Raw genomic sequence first — 19,670 nt, 5'->3', positions numbered from 1 at the left:
AATCAATACGCACCGAGATTAAATTCTCCGAACTCGATGCGCAAACTTGTTTACACGCATCACTTTTTGACTTATGTCCTGGCACATTATCCACTCTCCTTTAAAGATAAAAACTGTTGTTTGAGTTCATTAAAATAATTTACTCTCTTGTGCGTTTATTTCTATTCTGTCTCTTTGTCAGATTTGCATCCACAGGGAAACTAACTGGTCACCTCGGCCCCGTTATGTGTCTGACTGTGGATCAGTCTGGAAACAACCAAGACATGGTGATCACCGGGTCCAAGGACCACTACATCAAGGTGTGTGTGCACCTCTCTATGTGCTGTATTTACCCCAACACACCATGATGTCTAAGTAAGCCAATGATTAGATTTAGAAGTAAAGTTAGGACTGTGAAAGTTACTCCATTATTCCAGATGTTATTATTACAACATCGTCACCCTGAGGTTATATGTAACATTTCACAATAAAAGTCCCGATCAAGCATTGTAATGGTAATCTTTAACGTACAATATTGTGGCTGTGGCAGCTGCTTGATGTGACTTAAGGCTTTCTTGGGATCATCAACCCACAACACACTCCAGTATGCCAGACTAACCTAACATCATTACCTTGAGTGTCTGTTTTATTTCAGAATAAAAGTCACAACAAATCACTGTAAAGATAATTCACCAAAAACATGCAGTGATGTGGCTGTTGATTGTGACTGAAGGATCTCTGGGGAGCAACAACCCAACACAATCCATAATGCTAGATCAACTGAACATCATTACCAGTAACATTTCACAATAAAAGCCCCAACAAAGTACTGTAACTGTAACTTTCAGTGTTGTCATTGTTGTAGCTGTTTAAAGTGATTGAATGCTTCCTTGGGAGGATCAGCCAAACAATCCATTATTCCGGATTAAGCTAATAATATTATTTTGAGTTTATATGTTACATTTCACAATAAAAGTCCTGACAAAGCAGTGTTAATGTAACACAACTTTACCATGCAGTGTTTTGGCTGTTGCAGCTGTTTGATGTGACTGTTGTCTCTCTCGGGAGCATCATCTCAACACTCTCCATGTTGCAGGATCAACCTAACATCATTACATTTATATTTAGCATTTCACAATAAAAGTCCTGAAAAGTAGCACCTTTAACATGCAGCGTTTTGGCTGTTGCAGCTGTTTGATGTGACTGAAGGCTCTATGGGCAGCATCAGCCCCACACACAACTTTGAGCCTCCCCATTACGACGGTATCGAGTCGCTGGTAGTCCAGGGGGACATTTTCTTCAGCGGCTCTCGAGACAACGGCATCAAGAAGTGGGACTTGGACCGCAAAGACCTGCTGCAGGTACTGGATCAATGAGAAAGCAGATAAAAAGATGCATTACAAGCTTGCATCTCACCTACTTTCAATTTACTGATTACAGTATAATTAAACCGTCAATGCCTCTCTCCAACAGCAAGTCCCGAACGCTCATCGTGACTGGGTTTGTGCGCTGGGTGTCGTCCCCGGGTCCCCTGCCCTGCTGAGCGGCTGCAGAGGCGGGGTGCTCAAGCTGTGGCACACAGATACACTGGGGACTCTGGGGGAGCTGAAGGGTCACGAGAGTCCAATCAATAGCATCTCTACCAACAGCAGCCACCTGTTCACTGCCTCCGAGTGAGTCATACACCAACCAAACACACACACTCCATGTTTTTATGTTACAGTGTCCCTGCTAAGTGGCTAACTTTTTGTTTACATCTGGATTTTACAAACATTTTGTCCTTTTCTTTCTTGTTCCTGTCATCCAGTGACCGTACCGTGAAGATCTGGCGTGCACGTGGAGGAATAGACAGCACCTTAGAGGTGGCTGACAATGCGGACGAGGTGGCCAGTAACTGAACACAGCGCCACCTGCTGGGTTTGACTCTGGAAGGACACTAACGGCATCTTTTGATGCTGCAACCCTGCACTTTGACCCCTAACTTCTAAAGCCCAATGCTGACTCCTGAAACACTTACCTTCCACGCCATGTAACCTTTGTGACTGAGCCAACAGGAAAGTAATTTCATCTTTACCGAAACTAGCACACTACTTCTTTTCTTAGACACGTGCTAGTCAGTTTTAGTTCTCTGTATTATTAACGGCTCTTTGCAGCATCTTTTTCTCTTTTGCGCTGTAGACGATTTGTCACCATGGATCATGATCAGAAGTTGTTTTCAGATGTGATGACTAGAAATTGAACAAGACAGAAAACATGGCGGCTGCTAAGCTCCATTTAGCGCTGTGCCAGGATAAATTTAAAAAAGACAGGAAGTTGAGTTTGAGAGGAGAAAAATGTGGCAGAGCTAACGGGTTGGTAGCTGGTCTTCCCAAACCCTGTTCTCTGGTTTGTTGGGATCGTTGAGATTGTTTCTCTGCACTCGAAGCAGAACCAATGTCCCCGCGCTCCTTTTCCCCTCCACAAGTAACAAAAGTGGCTTTACTGTACATGTTTAAGACAAATCATCGCTCCCCTCAACTTCCCTCTCCTGCTTTTGTGCTCCTCCCTCCTCAATTTATGCAGCTGTTTTAAGATCAGCGACCAAAATTGTGCTAATTTGTCGTCTTTGCTGTCCTGCACTGCACTCGTGAACAGACACACTTTACAGTAGCAGTTTCACTTGCAGAGAAAGTTTGACATATTGAGAGACATGCTCATTTGCTTTCTTGCTCTTAGTAGCTCATGTATGCCAGTTAGCTTAGCTTAGCTCAGCACGAGGACTGAAAATGGGAAAATAGCTGTAAAAATTTAGTCCAACCGTCAGCGCCTCTTAAGCTCAAGAATTGTTGCTGTTCGTTTAAACTGTACAACAACAAGTCTTACAGGGTGTGATGCTGTGATTTTTACAATGAGGACAACACAGATGGGTATCGTGGAATTTGTCCAAATATGGATTTTATTCATTATATTTTCATTTTTTCGGGAGCGAAGCCAAAAGGACGAATAAAAACTAAGCTGCTATGATTTGGTGTCATTTACAGTCAGGCTGCTTCTGTCCTCTTCTCTTTGCACAGATGTCACAAAGAGACCCTTTGAGAAAGCCAAAGCCCAGTTGAGACGTCACAGTGAAAAGTAGCAGTGGTGTAAACTGTGGAGCTGAGACTCGGATGATGTCAGTTGCAATCTGTCAGCTGGTTGAAATGACACCAACAAATTGAGGAATTGTTCTCTAGCAGCAAGATGTAGAGCAGAGCGATATCTAATCTATGACTCAGGAGAACAACATGTTTGGTTTTCTAACTATTGAAGCACTTTCTTTAATAAGAAAAGTATTGCAATGTTAATGTTAGGGGTGGGAATCGCAGGGTAACTCACGATACGTGGCCCAGGATAACGATAATATCATGATACAGCGATTCTGCGATAACTGATATATTGCAAGACAATCATGTAATGATACATCACGATATCTGATTAACTGAAGAACACAAAATGCTCCTAAAAACGTGAAGTCCAGAATTAATGAATTTATTTTCTGCAGTTTGGTGTCAGTTTCACAGATTTTGACATAAATCAAGATAAATAATGATGCGATGACTCAAATTGGCAGGAAGATCTGTTTAGAGTGCAGAATTTTTAATAAATTAAAATATTGATATTTGGCGGCAGCGATACGATAAGTATATCGCACCATTCGGAAGGACGATATATTGCGATATCGATATTTCATCCCACCCCTAGTTCATATCAATTGATGGTAATTTAAAGTGGAATATGTTCTTATTAAATAGATGACATTTTACTCATCAAAAAACACTCAATATGATGACAAAATTAGCTTAAATCGTAAAAAATGGTAGGTCCTTATTTCACACCGATTTAATGGTCTATTTCCTGGTCAGGCTCTGTAAGCTCTTCTCCTGACTCCATTTTTACACTTTCTTGACGCATAGATTAAACAAACCAGATGTGTTGAGTTAATTTGTGAGCTTTGAAGGTGCTGATTTTGTCACCTTCAGCTAGAACCAGGCTAGCTGTTTCCCCTTGCTTCCAGTCTTAATGCTAAGCTAAGCTAACTGCAACTCTCTGCGAGAAAGCTAATACTTCTGAAAATGTCAAACTACTCCTGTAACTCTCGAGCACTTGTGAAAACCGACACAATTAGTCTTTGAGAAACACTTAATCCTTTGTGAATGTGAGCAGGTTCAGCGTTTGATATATTCTACACTTGTTGTCCATGTTTCACCGTATGTGTAAACGTATGTTCACTCTTCACGTTAGCACTCACTGAACCTTCACTACTGATATGTCGTCTAACTCCCATGCTGCTAAGTCGTGTGCTCACCTTCTTCAACCCTATAAGAGGGCTCTCTCGTCATGGACTCCGGGTGAGGTCCACTCAGTACCGAGCAATGTGTTTGTATATAAATGTAATAGTATCTTTTTGTTTTCTTTGGAGAGGAGGCCTTCAGACTCTGCCCGTGTTGTGAGCCTAACCGACGTCTGTCTCCCAGTTCTGATCCTTGTGGGGCCTTCCTGGAGACACTCGCGGTCTCCCTGATGTAACTGTCGCGATTGTGTGCTGTCACTTTTGAATGTTCGATGAAACAGCAGTTGTAGGCATTATTTGAGTACATATCTAATGTATGTAAACGATGTATTTAAAATAAATTGACTGAATGTTAGCTTTGTGGGACCACGGATCTGAACGCAGTCTCGCACGAGAGCCGAGAGGACCAGATTCGACGAGCAGGATGAAAGCTGTGGACGGATTGGCAGGTTTCGTTTAGTGGCCTACACTTAGTTTTTCTTTTCTCTGTTCTGTTTGTTATGCTGTCCCTGTTCCACATATCCCCGGCGTCCCCCCCCTCCCCTCTCTGGAGTTTTAGAAGCCATTCCCAAGTGGCGGACTCTGTAGCGATTCTAATGTCAGATGCCTGGTGAGAATAAACGCCATCTGTCAAAAACGACCAACTCTGTGTTTTCTTTTCCTGGTTCTATCATTAATTAAGAGACGTATTATTGCTCTAAAAACATATGCAGGTTAGTTTCAAATATTTACATTTCTATTTATTATTTAAGACATAAATAAAAAAAGAAGGCCCTTAATGTCTTCTTTTAGCAAACCTTTCTACCTTAGGTCTGCCTGATTAACATAATAAAAAGCAGCTTGGAAACAATTAAACATGTTTTAAAATACTTTAATATGGACAGGTGTTGTGTTTCACTATGTTGTCATTGAAAAGCCTCGACTTACGGGTGCCTGCAGGGTTACTGATGTTGAGGCGTACATTTCTAAACGGTTATATCTGCTCACAACAACATAATGTTGTGCTAGGAACAATTTAATAAAACGTTTCCGTATAAATGCTAAATAGGGGGCTTAATATAAAGGGTAGTCTTTATTTTTTGGTCCCTTTTTATCAGTAATTTTTATCATGCTAGAAACAAAGAGAAAGCCAATAAAAGAATGAGCACTAAGTGTCCTTAGAGTCAGAGCCAGACATAACAGTAGCCTCATTTTCAGTTAAGGTGACCCATTTCTTTCATTTACTTTTCCTTCAGAGAAAAAAATATATTTTAAACACAAATGCACCTGTTTCTATATTTGTCCAGTTTAAGTCTGGGCTCCATTTTTTCTTGTAACCTTTAAATACAGAGATAGAGACAGAGATAAAGGTTGCTTCTTAACGCTACTTTATCTGTTCGCAGTCAGAGAAGAATCTAATATGTTAATATTTTTAAGCAGTTGTCCAGCAGAGCTTTTCTAAATGTTATTCTTGCAGTGTTTCTTTCCTGCAGGAGAAGCTACTTTCCATAAAGCAAGTGATGGTGTAAAAGAGGAGTGAAATACTGTTTGAAGATGTGCGACCACATGATGGCAGTAGCAGCACCCACAGCGCTGACCAGGGACCGTGTAAGTTTTGTCAGAGCTGTCAACATCTAAAAATACTGTCACTGACATTTGATGCATTTGGCTAATAAGGGAAACGGCAGAAAAGCTTTTGATGCCTCCCGTGACATCCCCAGATTAACCTGCTGGGAGGCTGCAGGGCAGAAACAAGCATGCTGAATTTACACCATGTAAAATTTGACACGGAGGCACCTCTAGAAGAGCAGATCATTATATTTGATAATCTGTGTTAGTGCTGAATTTTAGCAGCAAATTTGGAGTTTAATTACAGAGCAACTGACATGATGAATATGGAGCTGCCAGGAGCCCCTGAGGGCCTGGAGGCTTTGTCTGGTTAGTAATCCAGCCTTAATGACACAATTGCAGGCAGGAAGCAAAAATATAGTCAGATATTATATTATATGACACCATTAGTAGCCACAGGAACTTTTATAAACCAAATTAAAATAATCAAATGTAACATTTCTGAACTATTACACTTGTTCTTGCAACGATTACTTTTAAACACCTTTAAAGAGCAGAAATCAACTAGCTTATTTTTTTTCTGTCAGGGAATCTTTGAAGCGATCAGTTTGACAAATATGTGCAATCAATACTTTTAATAGAAGGCGATGAGAACTGACTGATGTTTGAATATAAGCATTAATCACTTTAGTATTGATCAGACCATCCCCTGTGTGATGTATGTTCCCCTGCAGCAGCAGCTCATAACATAGGCCTACTACCATAGCCCAGTATATTTCACCATCACAGTAATTAACTTCCTCAGTGATGTGAGCCCTGCAGCCAAGTTCAGTAATACATTACATTATTTATATGGGAAGTCATTTACTGAGAGCCGGCCCAGTGGCTGAAATCAATGACATAATATTAAGAATGTTTTTGTTTGCAGTCCTGATTTTGTATCAAGATGAGGCAAATGTCTATACAATCACCAAATTAATGTTTAATATAATGAGTTGTATTCCCCTGTTGAAGCAAGACTTTTACATTTGACACGTTAAGTAATTTAGCTGATCATAAAGATTATAATACTAATTCAACTTAATATTTATAATGCAGGACTTTTAGACCCTGTGTCCAGTGCTTTTTGCGCTGGTAGCGGCCACGACCCTCAATTTCAGAGCGTTTCTCACCGGCGCTTACTGTTGCTAGGTTACGAAAGTTGTTTGGCGACACTTCCGCCTCCCTGGGTAGTGACCGTTAAGTTGCTCTGTATGCTTAAAATCTGCTTTTATTCAAGGCCATTTTGCGTAAAAAATATAAAGACGATGGAAAGGAGTCGTGTCCTGCCATCAGCAGCAACTCTAGACCTGGAAATTGTACTCTCGAAAAAGACGAGGGATTAGCTTTTCCTCCACCATTGTTGTTGATAAAGTTGATACCTGAAGTCCCGCCCCTTCTTGATTTTGATTGGTTGGTTACCTTTTTTTTTAATATAAATTAAGTCTCGGTACTGATTTAATTACTGTATCAACACAATATAATACCTATAAAACTAAATTGTCATGCTGTACTTTATTTATTTGGCACTTTTTAAGATCCAAGTTATAAAGTGCTTTACACAGACAACAAACAGAAAAGTCATACAAAGACAGGTTATAAAGCAAAATAAATATCAATACAGTGTAGGCAAAACAAAAGAAATTGTATGATAAACTTTATCATTAATCATAAATATCCAGTATGTTAGTCTTGCTGAGGTTCTTCCTGTTTTTTACCTTGTTTTATAAGATCGGGGTAACATCTACAGACTGTATAATCAATTGAAATAAAAGTGGCCCACTTGATTAACATCTTAGGGGTTACACTGTACCACAGTGTCTAACACCAGTGAAGGTACTCATACAGACACTTTGTTCAGTTACCTAATGAACCGCTCGGGAGGCCATCAGGGTTTGCTGTCATAAATCTGCAGGACTGTCTGACAGGCAGAAGCAATCACCGGCCGCCTGATGTGAATGTTGCTGTGTGGAGTGCGTGTGGATGTCACTGAGGTTATGAAAGGTTGAATCTACTTTTATACATTTTCCACAGAGTTAACTGACGCTAACCAGGTCTTTAAATCACCTTCACTATACACACACACACACACGCACACACGCACACACACACACACACACACACACACACACACGTGTTTCATGTTTAACAAAGCCAGCACCGTGCTGCCATTCTTGCTGACTTTTTCTAACATCACATGTGTTCTTTGGTCAGAAGCCTCCGTCTTTGATGTAAGTCCATAAATCCTCATTTAAAAAACAGCATGACCAGCTGTTTCACAAGATGCAGAGATGTGCACATTTTTTACTCCATGCTGCTGTATCTCCATCCCTCAGAGAGAGATTTTGACCCGCCTCAGCACAAAGTGGATTTGAAAGACCCTTTTAAACAGCAGGTGGTATTTACAGAGGGTAGGGTCCTTTCACTTCTATTAATGTAGCAGCAAACTCTTCAATTAGGACTAACGTACTACTAAAATAAACATGTCACGACTGTTTTGGGACTAAAAGCCATTTAGGCCATGCCCTCTGTTGTGTTACCAGCTGCAAAAGTTAAAGCTTTGTTGGCTTTAATTATCATCTATTATAATTATTTCTCATGATCCTGTTGAAAACAAACTTCACCTTACTGAAGAAAACTGTATGTAGATGGAAAGATGAGTGGATTTATATATTTTCAGTAATCAAAATATGTCGTGGTAGCAGCTATGACAGTAAATTAATCGTTTTTGTCAAACATTTCATCGTCTTAGCTTGTGAAATGTGAGAATTTGCAGCTTTATCTTGTGAGGACAGGGAATTAAATATCCCTGACAAAACAAGACATCAGTCTATTAGGAAAATAGTAAATTAAATGCAACTCTAATACTATAAAGCATTTTGACACCATTAGATCAAATTTTCCAAATGTTTTCCTTGATTTTAGCTGGATTATAAAAGATCTGTGAGTTTGAAAAATTCTCAGCTGCATAGCATGAGATTGTAATAAATGATCCACTAGTATATATATATTAGAAAAACTGTACATACGTATATCACAGCAGGACTTTGTCTCTCTCTGGCAAATCAAGAGAAGGGGAGATTGAGGAGACAGTTATTAGGAGCAGTCAGAGCTCTGATCATTTGAAATCTATTCGAGGCACTGAGGCGTGAATACAATACAATTCTGTCCCCTCAGATACACCGACAGTTCAAAGCAAAGACTATTTTACAATTTCTGAGGTTATAACCAATTACATGAAATAAAGTCCAATCAATGAATCATGAAAAACCTGACAGAAATGCATAGTTTTACAGCCAGAGAGCCAGACAGTTTTTCAATCCTTTCTTGATTAAAGTGTAAGTTTGGAATTATTGATTGATAATGATTTTATACCCTTTAAGGATTGCCAAAGAAGAATATAAAGTTACTATTGAGGAAGTACAACTTGTGATAAACCAAGTCCCCAATATCTCATTTGTCAAGCAACTACATCAAGGAGTTGTACAAAGCCTTCTCTGAATCACTAGCTGCTGACTTATTACAACTGATCAAATTGGATACTTCATCTGGATCCATCCCTCAGCTCCTGTATGAAGCTAATACTGCACTTGCACTGAGTGAGGGCTGGGATAATTTATACTCCTCATAAAACACAGAGTCATTGCTCCCAGCAGGACAAAACAGATTGAATCAAGACTGACAATTTTCATTTATGCTAGCAGCTCTGTAATGCTGTAGGCTGAGGCACTTTAGTGCTTCGAGCTAAATGCTAAAATTAGGATGTTTACATGCACTTACACGAGATTTTATGGTTAGCAAAAAAAAACAAAAAACACGAGATTTGACAAACAAAGAGCCAGGTGTTTTCTGTAGAGTTATGGGTATTTTAACACATTTAAAACATAGATTTTATAGCGCATTAGCCACGGAAGATAACGTCAGCGTTAAGCAACTAACAAGCTAATATTGCTGTTAACTAGGAGGTGGCTTAAAGCTAATATATTACTTAGATACTGTTACATGACACAATATGAAAGATGTACATTTCTTGCTTACACAATGCTAGGAAATGATTGAATGCTAACACAAGCACAGGCTAAAGGTAGCCTGCTGGTTATCAAATATCCTGCTGTACTTTGAAATATGGCCCAATGTCCCTCTTGATGTTCGCTGTCAGATGTCTTTTCAGTTTCTATTCAATTGTGAAACTGTAAAATGATGCTAAATACCACAACACTATGACAGCATTGAGCTTCCCACCCTTTGGGTGACGTCAGACGGAAATGGCAACCATGTGAAAACCGTGAAATTTATCATAGATCAAAGGCAAGGGATCACCAAAGTTGATGCAATTACTCTTGAGGGGGAAATGAAGGTCTGTACCAAATTTCATGGCTATCCAATCAAAAGTGGTTGCGTAATTTCATTTAAAACCCAGTCCTGGTGAGTGCTAAACGAATAGGCAGATCATAAATACACCATCCGGCAACCATGAGTGTCTGAATCCAATTTTGTGCCAGTCCAAATGGTACGTCTTCAGATACTTTACAGGCTAAATGAAAGGTTTGACCTGATGATGGCACAAGAGGAAAAGTCAATGGGTCAGCAAAGGTATGAGGGTTAATCCTCAGAGATAAATGGATATGTGTAGTACATTTCATGTCAATAGGTTCAGAGATTGTTAAGATATTTCATACTTGACATAAATGGAAGACCAACTGATCAACCATAGTGCTAACCCTAGGGTTACGCCGCTAGCATAGTTAAAATCAGGTTTAACCGAACAACATAGAGAACCTTGAATAAATATTAATAAAAAATCTATCTTGTTTTACTATTCCACCATTTTTAAATCTTACACATGATATTATAAACAGAGGTTCAATGATGTGCCAGATGTCTTACTGTACTGATTGTTGGCAAAGTTCTACAGTTCCAGCTTGTTAGCAATGCTCCTTGACAGTTCAGTAGCTTATATAGCTGCGGTTGTTTTTCTAGAATCACACATGAAAGGTGTTTATATGCAAATGAGAATTATAAACTTTTGTTTCTTAAGAGCCCAACACACCTAATTGAGAACACTGTCTACTTGTCAACAACTGCAATCTGCAAAAACAGTAATTAAATGTGTGAAACTGACTGTTTTCGCACTTGAGTGGAATTTCAAATCTTCTTTCTCTCTTGCTGCAAGTACAAGTTGTTTCCAACACCCTTGATTCTCATCCTCTCTGTGTTTTACCTGAAATAAAAGTCTCAAAGAGGGATAAGAGTGCATGATGTGGGCACCAGGAAAAAAATGTACTGAATTTATCTTGTCCTTCAGTTCTTATTCCTTTCCTGACGTCTTTGTGGCAAATGGAAGTCGGATCATCTTGTGGTTCTTCTTATCTGTCAAATTGCCAGGTGCTGAATTCAGGTAGAGATGAGAGGGCTGGAGTGTAAGTAGACATCATTTTAGCCAGAAAATTACACAGAAATTGTGGAAGTCACATTCAGTTCTTTCATCTAAGAAGTGACTCAGAGAAGAATGGGTGAAATAGTGAGTGAAATACTAATGTGCTGAAAGATTGTGGTCCATGTCACGCAGCTCTGTGACAAAAGCATTCACTACAGGATGAGGAGGCGTGATGTAGCTCTTATAGAGGCAGATTAATGACATGCTTTTGGAATTCCTGCATTTTTAATGTGTCCACATATTTTCTTTGGATGTCCACACACTTTTGGCCATGGAGCATATATTTTATACATCATTTTATTACATACAAATTACATTATGCCAATACATTTTTTAAATTTGATTTTAGAGATGGAAAAAGCTCCCAAATTGGGTGAATTGATAGAATAATTCGATTTTCTTTAGTGCGTGGCTACCTTGTTATTTACAATTCCCAATCATGACATGAATAAGTATCCGCCCTCTTGTCCAAATATGGTCACTTCTGGCGACAAAAGAAACAAATGGCAAACTCCAATTGGTGACATCCACTTCTTTTATACAATCAATGACCAAAACATGAATTCATTCAGCAATTTGGTTCAAGAACTATGACAATCCCAATACGTTTAGCTGTTTTGTTTAAGGTAATCCGTAGATATAAGCATTCTAACACACTTGCTATATTGTAACATTGGCATGTAGTATTGTTATTGTAAGCACCTTCGCAGGCTGATATCGCATTTAGCGTAAAGCATAACTTTGTCTAAGTACAGCCTCCCTGAGCTGATAGCACGGCTGTAGCATCTCTGTTTTGTGGTCGGCTAATACAGAGTAATTTTACCTCTTAGCCCTCTCAAATGTATCCAACTAAAACAACCAGTAAAGGAAAATGTGATAAAAGGTTGTAAGTACTACTGCTGTTTAGGGCAATAAGAGGAGCTACATTTTGAATCAGTGAAATCCATATCACCTCTTTCTATGGAAAATGGAACAGGTGTTTGACCTGCAGAAGGAACTCCCTGTCTGTTCCTTCAGTCTAACTGGAGCTGACACACATATTCCCATTTTAGCCCCCGGTTTCATGCTGGGCTGGTTGATTTAGTTTGTTTTGCTCAGATGGTCTCTGTCGTCTGGCTTCAGTGAGACACTTTTCTGTCCAATCACAATTATGAATGGATTCCATTTCGCTATAACATCCTGCTCACTACACAATACCCCTTTACACAATTACTTCTGCTTTATGTTTAGTTGATGCCCTGCCAGCTGGCTTTGTTTTACAGTCTTATTTTAAGACACTGCACGGCTTTAATCATTTCAAAAAAGTTGTTAGTTTCTTGAAAAAAGTACACTTTCCAATTATACTCCAAACTTCACATAACAATTTCCCCACCCACATGGAAAACTCAGTTGGCTTTCCTGTCAATGATAATTATTATTATGATGACGGTAAAAGCCATCTTTCATTTATTATTGCTATTTTCCTTCTCAGTGATCTTAATATTTTAAATGCTGGTTGTTGGGAAAATTAGCTTTTGGATAATTCAACCTCATCCACATGATCAGAGGAGCTCAAAACATTAGTGCAAACAATTAACAAAAATAGCTAATTTTTTCAACAGTAATTGTCAAACTGCTGCTGGGAAAAGAGATAATTGAATTGCAGCAACACAGCTTCTTCACCCTTCATATCCTGCTGAGTTAACAGGCAACACAACAAAGTTTCATTTAAAAAGAAAAGGGGAACATTTGGAACTTGTTGATCTAAAACCATCCTAAATGTGAGTTTTAAAATAATGAGTTCATTGATTAACAACCTTATCAACCATTCAAAGAGCTCTCGGTGATATTTGGTTAAAGTTTACTTGTTGAACTTTAAATACAGTGTCTCCTCAGTTTGCTCAAGACCGTCCTCTGTTATCCTCATCCTTTGTTACTCAAAACTTGCACATACTAGTTTTATCACTTGTAAAGATACTGACTTACAGACACTACAGACACACACACCAGGTTTACCCCAATATATTTAGGCTGCAATATATTAGTGAAGGTAGTATTTATTGTTACAGCCTGAAATATATATGAGTCAGCCGATATTATTGGGCTTATATAGTCCTATTACAGACATATCGATATCTATGTTGTTGTCTTTCTTCTGTTAGGCCATGAGAAAACCTCTTTTTTCACAGAACAGATAATGCATAAAACAATACTAGGGCTCATTAAGACAAATTGTTAAACAGATATTAGCAATATGCCTATATGCTAAAATAAGATAATAGCCTAAACATTCCTTGTACCTGCTAAATACCAGCATGTTACATTTATGGTGTCATTGTTAACCTCAAAGCATTAGTTAAAAAAATGTTTGGTGGGCCCATGTAACTAAATAAGATGCTAACATATCAACACTAATGAATGCTATTATTAATTTACAGCAATAAGTATCAGTTATTCTAAGTGGCCATTAACTAATATATTTAAAAAAAACCCCACAAGGTTTTTATTTTTTCAACAATTAATGTTGTACAGGTTTTTTTAGAAAAAAATATCAGTCTTTTTGAAACTATATTATAAAATACATATATATATATATATATATATATATATATATATATATATATATATATATATATATATATATATATATATATATATAAATTTAATAATAAACATCTTTGTTAAGATGTACTTCCGTTTCAATCAAAACAAAAATGGCGGCCCGCTTCCTGGATGGGAAAACCAGGCCTCAACTTGGAACACCGTTTTAAAGTCTTGTTTTACGAAATATGTTTTTCTTCACATGGTAAGAAAATACTGTCAGAAAATGTAAGTATTTAAACATCTTTTTTCCAACTGCGCGGATATCTTTTGGTTACCTCAGAATGTATGCTAATAGCGAGTGTATGCTATCTGCATTCACTTGCTGCTCAGATGCTACGCAGTCGTTTTTCTCAGATTGGTGTGTTAACGAGCTTACAGTTCTCATACGGAAATGAACATCATGTACATTCATTAAAATATTTTTGCCACCCGATAAACATTATATGACTAATTCAAATTCGTCAACTGGGCAAGTTATCAGAAATATTTGTCTTTCAACTTGAGAGCCCTTCTGTGAGGTTTTCGAACTCGAACTAATTTCTAAAGAGACAATTAAAAGTATGCTTTATTTGTCAGGTCGTTTGGTTCTAATAAGCCGTTGTATACTGTACCCTCCCACTTTGTGTGAATGCCTCTTGGTTTGTGTGTGTGTGTGTGTGAATGCCTCTTGGTTTGTTTGTGTGAGTGTGTGTGTGTGTGTGTGTGTGTGTTGTCTCGGCATGTGTGTGCTCCCTCCCCTTTACACTGTCCTCTCTCCTCCGGAGCACCGAGGCGCACAGAGACGCGACTCCAGCGCGCTGCAGCTCCGCGTCCGCGTTTTCTCTCACCGGTGCTTTTTGCGCTTCCAGATAACAAACGGCTTGTTGTCTTCTCTTTGCAAGGCTTCCTGTTTATTCACCCCCGTTTTCTCCTCTTTTTGGTTCCTCTCATGCCGCCGTTAAGGCGCTGGATACGGGGCGATTTGTGATCGACCAAGCAGGAGCTCGATGAATATGGCGTGCATCGGGGACGCAGACCCTTTCACCGCTGCGATACCTGCCACCAAAGTTGAACTCACGGTTTCTTGTAGGTGAGTACAAACTACTGCTGGTTTTCCACACACTCTGCTGCTGTTAGACATACAAAAGGACGTGTTTATCTGTGTGACTATTATTAGAAATAGTCTGGTATTTGACACAACAGGGAGTCCCTACTATGGATGGATGAAGTGGAGAGTAAACGCACCGCAACTCCTTTCGCGCTCAAAAAAACCCCAGTTAATTATCATTGATTTGAGCCTAAAATGCATGCAGTTTTTTATTTGAACTACAGCTGTGCAAGTTGAATGATGATATGGGGTCTTGTGTTGGTACTTGGAGGGAAATGCAGCTGATTTTGTGCGTCGGTTGGCAGCAGTTTGCCTTTGGATGATGGCCAGATGGAGGTCAGAGTTGACATGTCTTTACTCTACTGTCAAATCTCTGAGCTCTGATACAGCTGCCACGTGCAGAGCTGTGGGAATTGAGGCTTTCATCCCAGCAAATAGCCACTTTTAGTGCCTGGTAATGGATATTTCACAAATGCATATTTCTTTCTTGGGGTTTAGCATGCATGGACAGTGTGTGTAGTGCAGATTTGAGCAGCTTTACTGTTGAAGCACCATCCTTTCCTAATCCTTCCTGAATAGTAGAAGGATATATCTCTCTAGATGGAGATAAGGGGGTGCGAGGGAGGGTGACATTTCAGGATGCTGCAAGTCACCTATGGTTGTCACTCCTAAGCACGGCTTAATGATGTAACTGCATGTATTTTCTGTCTATCTAGCTATCTGTCTATCTTGGCATGCATAGAGCTTAAATGTCATATTACACAGGAAAAGGCTGCAAAGTGTCAGTTATGTAAAACTGGGACGAGATTTCAGATATTTTTTGCTTGAAAATTGAGATAATTAAAGATTATAAAAATGTACCTGGATGGATTTCTTGTTGTAGACTTATTGATGATTCCACTAATGAATTAATCTTCAAAAGCACCAGTAACTCCTTAAGTATTGTCATGATTAAAACACAGTATAACTTCATTATATATAGTATAAATGTTGAGGTATTTAGGCGTAATATAAATCCTGCTAGAGCCAATGTTTACGCTCGTCCAACCCATGTGACTGAGCATAAGAACACCTAGGACGGCCGGGCAGTGTTGTGACAATCTGCAGCAACATTTCTTTAATGCTTGTAAAGGACTTTTGAGTCATAGGACCTTTAAGCTGTGTGTGGTTTCAGTCGGTGTCTCAGGAGGAGATGAAACACAGCTAACAAGTGACCTGTGAGGGGCAAACATATTAAAGTCACCTCTCCGGAAAGACAGGAGTGTGACTATGTAAAGTTGTGGAGTAGCGACGATGTGCAGTTTTCTTTTGGAGCCTTGTAAGAGACTGAAAAGTCCCAGAATTTCTTTCTCACACACCCTTAGCAATAGCCAGCCTTGCAGATTGCATGGCTTGTAAAATCCTGTCTGCAGAAACAATGGTGCAATTACTCTGGAAAATTGTCAAAGATATTTCATTGTATCTCCAAATGTTTCATGGGACGTCTGTACAGTAACAGACATTGTTTGAAAAAAGACATGCTATGTTTCATGCTTTTAATTCTGTGAGCAGCACACAAACGCCTCCGTTGTATTGTGGAAAATGTCTCATTGAGAGATGTCTCATCTCCTCTGTGGATGAGACTAGATAGTGTTGTTTTTCCTGAAGATGCTGGCTGCCTGTTAAATGAGAAGTGATAACTCGAGTGAGGTGGATCATCAGATCTGGAAAGTGAGTTTCTCAAAGAGCCTCTTAAAGGATTTTACACCTGTTGTGTTGAGAGTTACTCAGCCTTTGCAAACAGAGGCGTGAGGGCTTCAGTGGCTCTGGAGGAGCTTTGTTAGTCTGAGAAGAATTGTTTTCTAGCCATAGAGGTGTCTTAGGTATAACAAAAAGCCTGTGTTACACACCTGAAGTGAGGAGTCTAAAAAGGCACAAGTGTTTACCAGACAGTGAGGGTCTTATAAAAGACGCTGGTAATGTGCATTATGGGAAATGTAGGATTCTGAGTATTTGTAGGATGACCCCAAACTAGGGACTAAAAGACAGCACATTCTGGTCTCTGAAAAAGATATTATCTCCTGCACCTTCCCCGACTTTACTGTGCAATAATAAATAACAACAACAATATAGAAAAATGTCAAATGGAGCTCTCAAAAGTTGTTTTGCTCTGTCTTGTTTTTATGATATAGAAGTGAACTCCAGTGTGTGTCAGTACACTGTGACATCATCGTGGTCTGTGGTCACAGGTGATGCAGACTTTATGTTCTTTGCTTCCGAGCAGAAAACGATGATTTGAGTTATCAACTGGCAGATGTTTTCTGATTTATAGATAAATGTTTGACGTATAAAACATCAGAAAACACTGAAAAAAGCTTATCAAGACATTCTGCAGCTCAGACCCACGTCTTCAAACGTCTTCATTTGTCAAACAAACTGAAATATATTCAGTTCAATATAATGTATGACTCAGAAAAGCAGGCAACTTGGAAATTCTGCAAGTTGGAGCGATTACGTGTTTGCAATCTTTGGCATAAAAAAATACTTAGTTATACAAATAGTTTGATTTATTTTCTGTTGCTCCAGTTATCGTTTTGTGCACTGACTGCACGCCTAGTTGCAACATTTGTCCTTCGTACCAGTGCTGTTGAGCTTTCCTCCCTATGATACATTGAGTAGTATAGTTTCTACCACTTGACAGACACACCTTTAATAAACTGTTTAATATGATTGTTTTTAAACCCCCAAACAGCGATGGATCACTGTTTTTATAAGTGCTACAGCCCTGAGCTGGTGGGGGTGTGATTTTCCCATTTTGTGCGTCTGTAAATCTACTGAAGCATTCAGTCTAGATAGATCCCATCCTTCAGTGAAAGCCCTCCTTCACTCAATAAATCCAAACCATCGCCGCTCTCATCACGGGTGTCGTCAAGCAGGAGAACTGACAGATTGATTAACTCAAGTCCAATATTGTGCATCAGTGAGAAGAAAATCCTCCAGTCTGCTGCTACCCGGCCGTTTGACTGATGAGTGCCTATCACTCCTCATCAAGCAGCCTTGATGATGCACACACACAAACACACACAAACACAGATGGAGTTTAGCGTCATGTGTGGAAGGTAAACAGCGAGCATGCAGGCCTTTGAAGGGGCGCTGAGAATGTTTCTGCACAGAAATGTCGCTGTTCACAACCGTGTGGCTGTCATCTGATCTGAGTGGTCCACAGCGGAGAGATAGCCGTAACCTTTGGACACAAAAGGTAGGAAGTGTATCCCGTCGAAGAATTGACGTGTTGTGATGTGGCTGTATTGAAGCCGGACGCTGACCTGCTGAGAGGCCGGTCGATGTGTCACAGCCGATGTTGCACTTTCCACGAGGAAAGTGAAGAAAGAGACAGACAGAGTCGTTGGAGCAGAGAAGGAATCTTGTGTGCACGTTTCTGGTGTTTCAGTTCTGAGCACAAACAGCCAACGTCGCCGCAATTATAAGAAAAGGACGTGATTGTTAAATAACCTTTGCACGCTGAAGAATAGGCTGCATTTATTAATAATTCAAGATTTATATCGTGATTATTGTTTGAATTAATTATGAGACATGGTGTCTGATTAGCACCGATATGATTACTTCTTTTTTTATGCGCCAAAGTGCAGAAAAAGATACTTGAGTAAATAAGAAATGTGTCTTGCAGAGCACGCTTCATTGTTAACCATACAGGGTCAACATGTCGCCGTTTGAAACATAACTTTGCAAATTTCAATACATGTTCTGCAAAGGTTCCAAGAGCTATAAAATATTAAATCATCCATCTTTGCTCATGACATCTAAGCCTTTCTAAGCGTGCATTTGGACCTGACTGCTTTGGTCCAGACTTTCGGACTAAACTCTGAAAGTCCGGTTCGTATGGACAGTTGAGAACGAGCATTCGAACTCTGGTGCGGACCAAACCACCGGACCGTGGTCCGCCAGAAAAGATTTACAAACTATCCACGGTCCGGTTCGATTCAGGTGACAACAACAACAGGCTTAAAGTAGGACCTAATATAGGAAGTAAACCAAAACACAGTGCATTGTGGGTTGTTAATGGATGTTGATGACACGGTGACACATGACAAGGTGAGGGCTCTAGTAGAAATATATACGCCGACCTCACTGTGTCTTCGGTGAGATTCCATACAAAGTCAATGCAATGACGCGAGTAGTTGCAAATGTGTGTCGGGCGGCATGGCGCAAATTCGCAGGAGTTAAAAAAATTGAACTTGAATTCATGTCACGTGGTGTAGCGAAAGCCTATCAACATCGAGATTCTCCTGACGCCGTTGGTAACCATGGAGATAAGCCCCGCTTCCTCTCCTCCATTCTGGAAGTGAAGGACGAATATTTGCCCGTTATTTAAACGCAAATTTTTATCCGGTGGTCAAACTCGTGCAAGTAACGTGAGGCAAATATTCACTTCGCGTTTGGTGTGAACGCACAGTAACATTTTCACAAATGCCTGTGGAAACGCACAAGAACACGGAGATATTCAAACTGTTCAGTGAAAAACTAAAGGAGTATGAATCTGATCGATCTGTGAAACAATGTTGATTAAATGTAAAAAAAAAGTCTGTGATCGTGTTGAGTGTGATTGAGGAGTGTGTGCTCTCTCTCTCTTTGTTTACTTCAGGGAGTTTTCTCACGTGGACATTCTGACCAATCAGAGAGCAGTTTCC

At 39.5% G+C, this 19,670-nt stretch overlaps 2 protein-coding genes across 7 annotated transcripts in view; both read left to right on the top strand.

The window, feature by feature from the left end:
- kif21a (kinesin family member 21A) overlaps window positions 1-4,932 on the top strand; it is a 70,257-nt gene extending 65,325 nt beyond the window's left edge. For all 6 annotated transcript variants that reach the window (XM_069685650.1, XM_069685648.1, XM_069685649.1 and 3 more), the window contains 4 exons: window positions 182-299; window positions 1,170-1,340; window positions 1,453-1,652; window positions 1,787-4,932. In XM_069685650.1, the coding sequence (XP_069541751.1) occupies window positions 182-299; window positions 1,170-1,340; window positions 1,453-1,652; window positions 1,787-1,877 (580 nt within the window). In that variant the 3' untranslated portion in view covers window positions 1,878-4,932. The remainder of the gene's footprint in view (window positions 1-181; window positions 300-1,169; window positions 1,341-1,452; window positions 1,653-1,786) is intronic.
- Window positions 4,933-14,881: 9,949 nt separating this feature from the next.
- Window positions 14,882-19,670, top strand: part of LOC138612545 (copine-8-like) — a 76,179-nt gene continuing 71,390 nt past the window's right edge. The window contains exon 1 of the mRNA XM_069685863.1: window positions 14,882-14,964. Within this exon, the coding sequence (XP_069541964.1) occupies window positions 14,882-14,964 (83 nt within the window). The remainder of the gene's footprint in view (window positions 14,965-19,670) is intronic.

This window comes from Semicossyphus pulcher, unplaced genomic scaffold, assembly GCF_022749685.1.
Source record: "Semicossyphus pulcher isolate SPU_LCO1_2020_fin unplaced genomic scaffold, fSemPul1.0.p SCAF_8, whole genome shotgun sequence".
Taxonomy (NCBI): Eukaryota; Metazoa; Chordata; class Actinopteri; order Labriformes; family Labridae; genus Semicossyphus; species Semicossyphus pulcher.
The sequence above is the reverse complement of the archived record's forward strand: the minus strand, read 5'-3'. Positions and strand labels throughout refer to the sequence as shown.